The 12,912-nt window shown below is 39.5% G+C and overlaps 1 protein-coding gene across 4 annotated transcripts in view; it reads right to left on the reverse strand.

Moving 5' to 3' along the window:
- The window catches only part of PIGK (phosphatidylinositol glycan anchor biosynthesis class K), a 141,993-nt gene that overhangs the window by 103,081 nt on the left and 26,000 nt on the right, over positions 1 to 12,912 (reverse strand). For all 4 annotated transcript variants that reach the window (XM_042463543.1, XM_042463541.1, XM_042463542.1 and 1 more), the window contains exons 8-9: positions 9,003 to 9,113; positions 5,785 to 5,957 (exon numbers count right to left, since the gene is read on the reverse strand). In XM_042463543.1, the coding sequence (XP_042319477.1) occupies positions 5,785 to 5,957; positions 9,003 to 9,113 (284 nt within the window). The remainder of the gene's footprint in view (positions 1 to 5,784; positions 5,958 to 9,002; positions 9,114 to 12,912) is intronic.

The following is a 12,912-nucleotide window of genomic DNA, read 5'->3' on the forward strand; positions in this document are numbered from 1 at the left end:
AATCGCAGAATTGCTTTTAAGAGAGACTGGCTGGTCTGCCCAAAATGCACATATAGCTCTACACCACAAATTTATATGCATTTACCTGGGAGAAAACCTTACTGGACTCAATGGAATCTATTCTTAATAGACATGCATTGGACTGCACTGATGTATTCTCTCCCATGTGCCCCATTATTACCAGAACCTTGTTGCAAAATGGAACAAACAAAGGATAGTAATGAATCTGGAGTTACTGATTACAGAGTGGGGACCAAAGAACTATATTCCAGAATTACAGTAGACCCTCCATATTTGCGGACTTGCCCCCACAGATTTCAACATCTGCAGACGGTAAACCCCCATTATCCCAATGGCAGCATGTGCAACGAGCAGAAGTGCACCGCACCATTATCAGGGAAAGCAGGACTTGATTTTTTAGTATCCTCAGAGGGGGCTGGAACATATCCCCTGCAGATACCAAGCTCCTACTGTATAATCAGAAAGTGAGATGGGGACAACTGTTGCTATGGCTTATGTGTCAGTGTGGCATAGTAGTTTGAATGTTGGACTACAACTCTGGAGACCAGGGTTCAATTTCCTGCTCAGCCATGAAACCCACTGGGTGACCTTGGGCAAGTCACATGCTCTCAATCTCAGGGGAAGGCAATGGCTAACCTGCTCTGAACAAATCTAGCCAAGAAAATCCCATGGTAAGTTCACCTTAGGGTCAACATAAAGTCGAAAACAACTTGAAGGCATACAACAACAATGCTCAAAATAATAGCTCAGCAGACTGACCTTAAACATGGCAGTGCAGAAGAAGGAGGTCTGAGAAGAATCTGCAATAACTTTAAGATAACAATTTTATTATTGCTTTTCTTCCTTTTGTTGGAGAACAAATTCTTGCTTGTGTGTGCATGCATATTGGAGATATATATCCAAGTGTTAGGGAAATTTACTAAAAGGCAACAGAAGGGAAAGAACTGCTCTAATTTAATTTGTTAGAATTAAAAGTCTTCCATACTGAGTATAAACTGAAAATAACACAATACAAAGGTATGAGTTGTATCCTTTGAGCATGCTTATACTTTGGACAGTAATTCCATGTCTCTTACAAGTACTTAGCTTTAGCAACATGAGTACTGAGATCATCTGGAGAGGCCCTTCTCTCTGTCCCACCACCCTCTCAGGTGAGTTTGGTAGGAACAAGAGAGAGGGGCTTCTCTGTGGCTGCTCCCAAGCTTTGGAAGTCACTCCCTAGGAAGTCAGGATGGTGTCATCCTTACTAGCCTTCCAATGCCAGGTAAAGACGTTCCTGTGCAGGCAGGCCTATTAAGCAGAGAAGGACTGGGTTTTTAATGCTGGCTACCCAAATTTTAATGGTTTGTATTTCAATATAGTATATTTTAATTTATACGTGTTTTAATCCTTAAAATTGTTTAATTGGGTTTTTTAATTTTATATTTATGTATTTTAATATTTTGTATTGTTTTTAAATTGTATTGTTTTATACTTGTTCACTGCCTTGAATCCCTATATTGGGAGAAAGAAGGGATATAAGAAAAAAAAAATAACAATAATAGTACTGTTATACTGGTCCACTTAGCAAGCTGCAATATGCCAGGGCTCTGGAGAATACTGGCTTATTGGAGTCAAGGAAGTACTAGTATAAAGTATCTAACTGCTCATTTATACCTAACTGATATAAAGTTCCCAGTTTTTGTGGAAGTAGGTAAACATGAAGAAACTACAAATTTGACACTGATGTTTTGTTAATCATAACATCCAAAAATAGAAGCAGAACCAGATCCCATATACTTGTAAACCAGCAACAGTCATAATCCAACAGTTCCCAAAAGCCAGAGTCCTTAGCTACCAACAGACAATGATTTAAGACATGAGCTTGTTTGGAACAGGCAGTGAGAATTCCTGTTTTTTATCCGAAGGGTCTCTGGTTTGTTTAGATATACTGTAAGGAGATAAGGAGAAGCAATCAAATACCATGAACCAGCATATTTGCTTGATCATAATAAACAAGGATTCTTCAGCACACTGGTTTATTATGATGTGAGAATCAGCCCATTGTGTGTCTTCCAAGTGCACCAAATTTCTTATTCCAGTTTGAGAGGAAATGCTTAGAACTGAGATATATTATCATGTACTATGTATTGGGAAGATGAAGTTTTTACATGTTTTTCTTCTCTCAGAATATCTGTGCTTAGGATCATCCATTAAAATTGACTGGCAGAAGAGACGATCAATGGACTATGAATGAGTATCTATGGTTACTCAAAGGATGTAAGAAGCATCTCTTGGTATCTGCAGCTGGAAAATATTCATACCGTATATACTCAACTATAAGTCGACCTCATGTATAAGTTGAGGGCAGGTTTGGGGGCCAAAATTATGGATTTTGATATGATGTAGTGGTGGAATTTTCCTGTTATGATAGAAAGCTATAGAAAGATGGAGTCACTTTGGTTAGAAGAAGAAAAATAGTTTAAATTGAGGTTTGAAAGTTAGAGAAGAACTAGAGCAAAGGCGTGGAGAGTGCATCTTGACCTGCAAGGAAGACATAACATAAACAACTTAGATAAGAAAGTACAACTGTTGAAGGCTACTGAAGGCCACTGAATTCCTGAGGGAGAGGTAAAGAGTAAGAAATGCAGTTTTAATATATGCCTGTATCTCTGTCTTGATTGTAAGATTTCTGTATGTTTAAATTGTAATTGGCCAATGAGGAATGATGAAAACCTTTCTTTGTGTAATTGACTATAAGATTAGGCCATCTTGTCTTGTTCAGGGCCTCAGCTTTTTGGAACTTTGAATTCCACTGAGTTCATGTTTTCTTTGTCAACAAATTGGAAATAAATTTATGGATTTTCAATTTACTAGGTCCTATTGTTAATTCTTTGCTCTGCCAGGCCTAGAACTTTCAGTTTCCTGAAATTTCTATTACAATGACCCATGGATAAGTCGAGGGTAAAACTTCAGGGCATGTAACAAAGGATGATGCAAAGGAAAATTATGCCAAAGAACTTAGAAAATTCTGGGAGTCAAAGTTCTTTGTGCTCATCCTAAAGGCTGGATGGATGAGAGGCTAGAAGGGATCCATGTTTCTTTTTGGTGCTCCCAGGATGGACTAAGCTTTTGCCTTTTACCACTCTATTCAGAGAAAGGGAATTGCTCCATGAGTTAAAGTCCAGTACTTACACTGACCCATGGACAATTCAACGCAAATTTTTGGGTCCATTTTTTACTAAAATTTCTAGACTTGTACATGAGTATATACAGTATGCCTTATGTTTGTCATAAGACAAACTTTAGGCTCTTATTGATTTTATCCAAATTTGCACATGATTTATGGTTTTAAATTTCTTTAACTGGTTTTAATTCTCTTCATTTGTCAAACTGTTGGATATACTTTTAGACTTTTTAAATTGTTTCTTACTTTTCATGTTGTTTAAATTGATTAAATGTTGACATATATGTTCCTTAAAATTTATCTACTTTATACTTTTATGCTTTAGAGTGTAAACAATATATTTATGATTAATAATGCTGACTATATAGTTAAGCTTACATACATCAGGCCTGCACAACATAGGGCCCGTGGACCGCATGTGGCCCACCAAAGGATTTGGGTGACCCACAAGGATGTGGAATAACTTCAAGGCTCCTCTGCCACTTGGCACTCTCATAAGGAGAGGGGCACGTGAAGGAGAGGGGCACGAGGAAAGGTGAACATTCACTTCTCAAGGCTCCTCCATTGCCTGGTTTTGTCCAGAGGAGAGGAACAGGCAGAGGAGAATGAGGAGGATGCAATTAATATTAATTAATGCTGATTAATATTTAATTAAAACCTATCTGCAATCCAAAAAAGTTTAGCCTATTTTAATTTTGGCCACTACCATCTGCCAAGTTGTACAGGTCTAATGTACATTAACTCTTTGAAGAAAAGCAGGGATAAAAGTCCAATCATTAAATACAGAACATACACATTATGAAGAAGTCTCTAACATATTCCTAAGAATAAATACAACATTAGGAGCAGTAGCCACAGTATCAACAAAATTTGAATTAACATTTTGAAAAAGAGCAGCACATTATTGCAAAAATTCAAGACCATAAAATGACTTTTGTAAGACATTTTTGTAAAAATAAGGCAGATTTTTGCAACATCTAGCATAGTTATTTGCAGATAGCACAGGGTTGTAGTATCCATACTATCAAATTCTTGTTTATCCCAAGATTATCCAGCAGATGGCAACACAACACCATAAATACAGTACAATCTACCTGCTGCTGAAAGTCTACATTCTAGATGATAAGTACTTTAGAGGAACTTATTTTACCCTCATACCATTCATTGTAAGAGGTAAGAAAAAAAGATTAAAACTTCAGTTCACATAATACTGCACACATACTGTATCTGTGTTCACGTATGCTGATTCTATATGTCTGAGAATCAGGAAATCAGCCTCATGTTGAAGCAAAACCTAGGGCATTACTCATACATACATACGTACATTTTCTGCAGTATCTGATCAGTTCACACCATCCCATTCAGCTTCATATGAGACTAGCCTCCCCTGAAAATAATGACTCCACAGGGATAATAATAATAATAATAATAATAATAATAATAATAATAATAATAATAGGTTTTATTTATATACTGCCCAATCACTGGGAATCCGAGCGGTTTACAATAGAGGGGATAACAGACAGTTCCCTGCCCACAGGCTTACAATCTAAAAGACACATCTGAAAGATCTTATTTGGTTTCATCCCTGATTCATGCATGCATGTCACCTCTTCAAACTCCAAGCACTGAGTATAAAAATGTGACCTCAATCCACAATCTTTCCAACTCTGTATGCATATTGATCTCCAAGTGTAAAATTACCACGCTCTCTTACTCTGCATAGTAAGTTCCTGGCACTCCTTTTCATATATCCTGAAAGCCCTTGTGGGCTTACCGAAGAGTACCTCAATCATTACATTAGCACCTCAGTCACATAATTCTAACCCTGTAGCTATGCTGTTCAAACACTGTCTGCCAATTTAATCCCTTTTCACGACATTTCTTCAAGAACTCTATGACCAGTTCCAATGGACTGCTAGTCGTCAGCAATTTATCATTCAACTTCAGTCCTGGACCTTCTGGTGTCTTCTAATACTTGCTTCTGATCCCACTGCATTCCATTACTTGTACAACACTTCTTTGTAGTATCCATACAGCATCAAATCTTCTGTATTTTCACAACCCCAACCTCCCTGTAAGCCCTGAGCACCAGAGATATAAATGCCAAAGAAATATTAAACAGGAGGAAATCACTCATTAAAAAAGCATGTAATTATTCAAAGTGCCATACTCTGTGTGTGTGTGTCTGTCTCTGTCTCTGTGTTGTGTGCCTTCAAGCTGTTTCTGGCTTATGTCAACTCTAAGACAAACCTATCATGGAATTTATTTGTCAAGATTTGTTCAGAGGAAGTTTGCCACTGCCTTCCCCTGAAGCTGAGAGCATGTGTCCAAGGTCAGCCCGTGGGTTTCATGGCCAAGCTGGGAATTGAACCCTGGTCTCCAGAGTCACAGTCCAATACTAACCATTACACCACACTACCATACTGTACCATTTCCTACAAGTGCTTTGTACCAATGACAACCCAATTTATAGACACACTAACATTCTTAGTCTTCCCTTAGACAGATAAAGTCATACACATAAAAATATTTATCCTTATTTGTGATTAATTCAACTGTGAAAATGAGAATTTGAAAAAACAAACAAAAAATACCTGATCTCCTCAGGAGCTAAATTAGGATCCAGAGAAATCTTCTCAGTTGTAATCTCCACTTTACGTACACTCCCAAAGAAGTCAGTAATCAGGACATTTTCAGGATCTCTCTGAAAAAGGTCTGTCCGGTGTCCAGGTGTAGACACACACAAACTTTTAGGACACACCTGAAACTATAAAGGAGACAATGGTACATAAATCAAGCCTATCTCCAAATTCAGCCCCATTACTTCCAAACTTCTGGTTCAAGTCACCCTGGATCCCCTAACTGAGCTCAGTTGTTCCTTCTCTCATTTGGAGTCCTCTACGACAGTCAAAAGGAAATTATGAAAAGCCGACACTGGTCCTTTTGGAGTGATTTGCCATTTCCAGCTTAGAAGAACAGTTGCACATAAATGTTTCTTAGTATGCAAGCTACTGGTATTACTCTCTAGCCCAATTTACATATGTTTTAGCCACTAGGACTATATATCAACTTGAACAACACTTCCACCCACCTCCCCAAACTGAAGATTTTGAATGCTTCTCTTAGTAACAGTTTGAAAAAATCACAATCTGCTGTTTTGTTGAAACTAAGGAAATCATGGTTTCTCTCTAAACTAACCCGAATCAGATACTATGGTTTGAAACAGGTTCAGAATGAATCATAAACTATGGTTTTAGTACATAGCTAAGGTAATGAGAAAGAAAATTCAAATTTTCAAATCAGTGAAGTAAATATGGAAGCACAGGATAGAGTTTTAGAATCCAAATGACGTGGAGTCAACTACAATAGCCTACCAATCCTATGCAGATTTAAATTCAACCAGATACCCTCCTACTAAATTCTACTAAATCTTTTTTTAAAGTAGAGTCTGGAGCAATTTGAAGCTAATTGCTTTGAAATCTGTTGGTCCTTTAGCAGATTCTAAAGTAGAATTTCTAACTGATTGATCCATTTCATCCAATTTCCCAGATGGTTGTTCACATACTTATAACTGCTGTTGATTCCAAGTAAGCCAACAAATTGCACAGACTACAAAATGTACCAGCCAAATTCATTCAAAATGGCAAGATCAGTTTCTTATCCTGGTACACATCTTGCTCTCATAGTCATTTCCCAGACTTGAACTCTGTTAAGCCAACATTTGATTGCAATTTAAAAATAAAAGCTTCATTCTCTTGGTAGTAAGAAGGCTGAACGTTAGTCGCTGATCCTGTTCTGTGTCACTACCAATCTGTCAGTGTAGGCTGCTTATTGCAAAATTAATGCCATCTTATCTAGCAATAAGGTTGCACCAGTCTCCTTAGGCAAAATACTGATAGATGCTATTACATAGTTCTTTGTGCCCTCTTAAAAATTACAATTGGATATTTAATGTTTTACACAGAGAGAGAGAGAAAGAGAGAGATACTGCTCATACTATTTGAACTGCATCACAGCAAGGCTAAGGTCCATACCTGGAATCTGCAAAATAAGATATGAATGCACTGTGCACGTGCATGTCAACGTGCATAGAAATCTCTTGCTCAGAAAAAAAACACTTTCCAGACTTGCAAATGTCTCATTTAAAGGGAGGTACCTTCTGCTATTTTCACGTAAGGTAAACTTTTAGTTCCACTGCTTCTTTTTGAGCATTTGCTTAGGTGATAAAATCAGTCTCCAATAACCAGAGCTAGAAAGATGTGAATTGTTTAGGGAGTTTCCAGCTAGTCATCAGGTAAAAAAAAATCAGGATATGCAAGCTAGCTAATGAAATGAACACCTCTGAATATATGCATAATATAGCAAAGAGTTTGTTCTGAACAAGGACTAAAGCTTTTCTAAGAGATTCCTATCAAGATTAGCAAGAAACTATGGTGTAAAATAAGACTTTATTAGGGATTAATGAACACAGCAAGTGTTTCATTGCAGAAAAAACAATTATCCATATACTAGCTGAGGAAAAGCATCAACCAGTGATGTACTGGGTCCCTGTGGAGCAACAGTACATTGTCCCAAAATCCAGCCAACCTCCACAGGCTGGTAGCAAAATATAACAGAAGTGTAGAGAAAGGAATCTCTGCTTTGCAGAAACAGGCTATTCCTCCTTCTAAAAGTTCTGAGGACAGAAAAACCAAGTGGCTCTGGGAAAATTATTCACACACCTCTCACACTTTGGACAGAAGGTCAGGGGTATACTGGCTGTGATATTATCACAAGAAAGTTGGTGATCACATGTTCTGATCTCCTAAAATTTCACAGTAAAGTGAACAACTGGGGGGACAGCGCTGCCTAAGTTAACTGTAAAGTAATTTCTTCCATGCTGATTTTAAGTTGTGCAATAATTGCATTCTGTGCATTGCAAAGGGTATCCCTAACAAGTCCCCCTGACAGCATAAATAAATAAGGCTCCATAAATAGAACAGTAAGGAGGCTTCTAGCAAAGAAGCATAGGATTCAGGTCTGCTAGGCAGCCATGTTTCTCTGTTAATCTAAGTATCAGTGACTGGTGTACACCTAGGCTATAATCCTAAGGATACTTACTAAACTACGTTCTACTGAACTCAGTGGAATTTACTTTCAGGCAATGATACATAGGATTGCACTGTTATAGCTTCAAATTATTTATGTGGCTCACATTCAGGAACTCTCCTTGCTACCTTCTGAAGCAACAATTGTTTGTACAGGCTGAACATATGAACCTGTCTATATGTTTTGAACACCAAACTTTAGAATACCTGAATATTGGCCATAGATGGCTAGGCTTCTGGGAGCAAAGGTCTGAAATATAAGGAGGACCAAAGATTCAGAACCACTGACTTAAGCCTGGTCCAGACCGGCACTTTGCACTGGCCTGGCCACGTATTAGGGTTGCGCAGGGGCGGAATAATGTGAATAACACAAACCTCCCAGGTGCCAAAATTCATTGTTGTGTCAGCAGATATTTATCTAAGTACCAAGACATTATCCACTATGCATGACTTCGAATCTGCTGCACAACATGGCCAACCTTCTGGACAAAACTTCAAGAACACACAGGGTAGAGGCTGAAAGGAAGAGAATCACTTCTTTCAGCTTTTCTGCTGATGGAACCAGTTCTGTCAGAAGACATACTTAATTGCATATCCTCCAGCTTCTGAAGTGCTGAAGGGAGTGGAAACTGTGCATGAATGTTTAAAGGACTATAAGTTAAATGTAACAGCTTTACAGACATTGTTAAGCAAACACTTGATAAACCAAATGAGTTAGTACTTACAAGGTCATTCATATTGGTCTGGCTAGCTGGATGAATCTCTTCCAAGAACTCCAAGACATAAAATGTATACCTGTCCATCAAATGCACACCAATTCCAAGATCTGGTTGATGCTGAAAAAAGAAAACCACCACCCCAAGCATTACTAAATATGCTACATTAATGAAAAAGCAATTAAAAAACAATGTTGTTTAACAATGAGCAAGAGTGCACTATGTAAATACAAAGCTTGTTAATTATACTTTGTAGACAACCTAATTATACAAAGACTGGCCAAAGAATGAGAGAGAAATGGCTAATAATTAAAAGGCCATCATGAAAAGTGAAATATAAACCAATCAGTTTCATACATAATGATGTGCCTGTTGAACTGTTTGCACAGAATATTTCTTAATTTCCCCACTGCTTAAAACATGCCAGTGCCTACAAAATGATGCCACAGAAAGTGCTACTGTTGAGGTTTCCAGACATTCTGGCGGTACAATTCGTCACATTCTTGCCTGCTCCCCATTCTCCACTTTCCTCTGTCGTGATTGGCTTTTGGAAGACCCATCTTTATGGTTACGTTGGAGAAAGTAAAATATTTTGCTACTTGTGCACAATTTATTGATTGTTTGTTTGTTTAGAGTATTTATACCCCACGCTCTTTAGCCACAAAGGCTCTAATTATACAAAGACTGACCAAAGAACAAGAGCGAGTGGTTTACAAATTGTTAATTTGACTGTTCCCAATCACAGGTTTACAATCTAAATAAAATAAAACACTCAAGGGAAAAAGAGTGACAGTGGAAGAGGGCTTAAGTCCAGGAGATACTGCCAGGTCTTCTCTTGAATCTAACCGACCCAACCTCCCTGCAATTCTGAGGATATCTTCTTGAATGTAAAAGGGGCTGTTTGGCTATACAGTATATAAAACATATATACATCACACTCTCTGTGAAGTCTGTAATCAATTATTTTGATATTTAAATCATCCCCCACCCGTGGATAAGAGCAGCCTGGATATGAACTGTCACAGTTTTGGCACTCAGATGGAGATGTAGCAGGTTCTGGCAGCCTTAGGTACTTGGACACCCATTGTGTGGCATGGGAAGGAAGCATAAACACATACACTGAGCAATATGTGTGCATCAGTCGGTCATCAAAGGTGTACTATAGGGCCTCATATCTTTTGTCTGGTAAGCAAGCAATTACCACGTTTGTTGCATGAAGAAAGCTCCACTCTTTTGTTGTTTAGGATTTGTTTGTTTGAGGATGAAGATGATAGGGAGGTTTGAATCAGAGGTTCAGCAGCAACGGCAGTAGCCATATTCCCCTCCTCATACACCCTCTGCATGTTCAAAGCATGTCAGAACAGATTCTCCATGGTTATCATATACACACAGAAAACACTTCCACATGACAGCATGACCTGACTTACCTGGGATTCCACTCTTGCACTAAGAGTTCTGTGTAAATACATTAGTCTGTATGTGCCACTCATTCCAACAGGCTTCGAATGTGTGGATGGGGAGGGCTATAGCTACCAGGGGAAGCAGGCTTAACCCATATAGTCCCACAGTCCTTTCCATATATCATTTCAATGTAAGGAGGGAGTAGTGTTTAGCCCCTTAGCCTGCCCAGGCCTTGAGATCCTCAAAAGAGGCCCTTCTATCAGTCTTACCACCATCACAAGCACAGTTGGTGGGGATGCAAGAGAGGGCCTCCTTGGTGCTTGTCCCTAGATTCTGGAACTTCTCCACAGCAGTCCTTCCATCACCAGGCAAAGACTTATTTTATTCTTTTCTTCTTCTGATAAGCTTTTAAAATGGATAATTTTTAAAGAATGGGCCAAGGGTGCTGTATTGTTTTTCGACGGAACTCTTTAACTGCTTTTTCTCTTTTAAGGGTACTTAATCTTTTTAAGTATTAATTTAAATAATGTTAACATTGTCAACAGTTAATGCCAGTTTAATGTTAACTTTTTTGTATGGTTTGGCTGTACAGTTGTCCCCCAACATTCACGGCTTAAACACTCACAGTTTTGATGATTTGCGAGGTCAAGGCCACCATGTGCACGCACATGTGCACTTCTCCTCCTCCTCCCTCTCGGGCTTTTCTCCTTCAGAGGTAAAAAGCCCAGGAGAGAGGGAGCAGCCAGGAAGGGTGCGTGCACCAATCCTGCCCCTTTCCAGGACTGAGAGCTGCCTTTCCCCCAGGCAGCTCACCATCCTGGAATGGGGCATGGGGGGTGTTCCTCCACCCCTTCCAGGACCGAGAGCTGCCTGTTCCCCAGGCAGCTCTCGCTCCTGAAAAGGGGCTGGGGGGGGCAATTTTCCACCCCCTTTCAGGACCAAGAGCTGCCCAGTTCCCCAGACAGCTCTCTCTCCTGGGAAGGGGTTTGGGAGGCTGATCCTCCACCCCTTTCCAGGACCAATAGCTGCCCAGTTCCACAGGCAGCTCTCCTTCCTGACAACAGACTTGGGGGGGGGGGCAATCCTCCACCCCTTTCCAGGACTGAGAGATGCCTGGTGAACCTGGCAGCTCTCCCTACTGGAAAGAGGCGAGGAGCCAGTTAAAGAGATGGGAGTGCAGGGAAAATAGCACACATGTTCCTGCTCCTCTTGCACCACCCATCCATCCCTTTAACTGGCTTCCTGGGGGCGAGGTTTTTCATGGTTTTTCCACATTTGCAGGGGTCTTGCACCCCTAACCCCTGCGACTGTTTTTTAAAATTGTAAGCCACCTTGAGATCCAACTTTGGGAGGAATACAGGATACAAATTAATACTAATAATGACCTAAACTTCTCCCCCTGAATGCTGAACCTGCGTACAGAGTCTCTTTTGTGCAGCTGCTAGCAATATATGCATTCTCAGATTGAAAAAGAAGAAGCCTACTGTTCTAGATGAAGAAAGGAAGAAAAGGCTCTCTTTACACAAAAACTTTAAGCTCCTAAGAAAGGGAGAAAGATCTGTTAGATAGGTCAAGCTCCCGGGAGACTGAAATATCTAACAGATATTTCTCCCTTTCTTTAAATATTGTTATTTTAGGATTTTGCACAATCCAGAAGTAGAAATCAAATGTATCTATGTTCCCAGAGGCAACTCCAAGTGAAAAACAGTTCTTTTAGCAGAGCTTTATCTTTTTATGAAGCTCTCCTATTATTTTCTATTAATGTATAGATATGTTACACAATGTATATACACACATTACATAATACGTGGTGGCTCAAGTGGTTAAGGTGTTGACTCTGTTGATTGCAAGATTGGCAACTTGGCAGTTTGAGGCCCAGGTGCCACCTGATGGGGTGAGCTCCCATCACTAGTCCCAGCTTCTGCCAACCTAGCAGTTCAAAAGCATGCAAATGCAAGTAAGTAAATAGGTACCACTCTGGTGGGAAGGTAAACAGCATTCTGTGCAATCATGCTGGCCACATGATCACAAAGTAGTCACTGACAATGCTGGTTTTTCAGCTTAGTAACAGAGATGAGCACCACCCCCTATGGTCAGACACAACTTGACAATATTGTCAACGGGGAATACCTTTACCTTTTATACATACATATGCACATATTTACATGTTATACAACATACAGTTGCAAACAAACACATGCAAATTACAGAAATTTGACATTAATTGGCTTCTCCTAAATTGGGCAAGACAAGCATCTGGGAATACTTCCACCAATCAAAGAAATGACCTCACCCATTACAATTCCCACCAATCTCTTCCACTATCCATGACAGAGTCATGCTTTCTGTATAGCCTTTTCTCCCAGCAATCTATCCTCCACTGTTCTGCAGTAGCAATATGTTGCAGATAGATAGATAGATAGATAGATAGATAGATAGATAGATAGATAGATAGACACACAGACACACAGACACACACACACACACACAGAGTCATCCCATTCCGGATCCATTCCTG

This window comes from Sceloporus undulatus, chromosome 4 (genome assembly GCF_019175285.1).
Source record: "Sceloporus undulatus isolate JIND9_A2432 ecotype Alabama chromosome 4, SceUnd_v1.1, whole genome shotgun sequence".
Lineage (NCBI taxonomy): Eukaryota > Metazoa > Chordata > Lepidosauria > Squamata > Phrynosomatidae > Sceloporus > Sceloporus undulatus.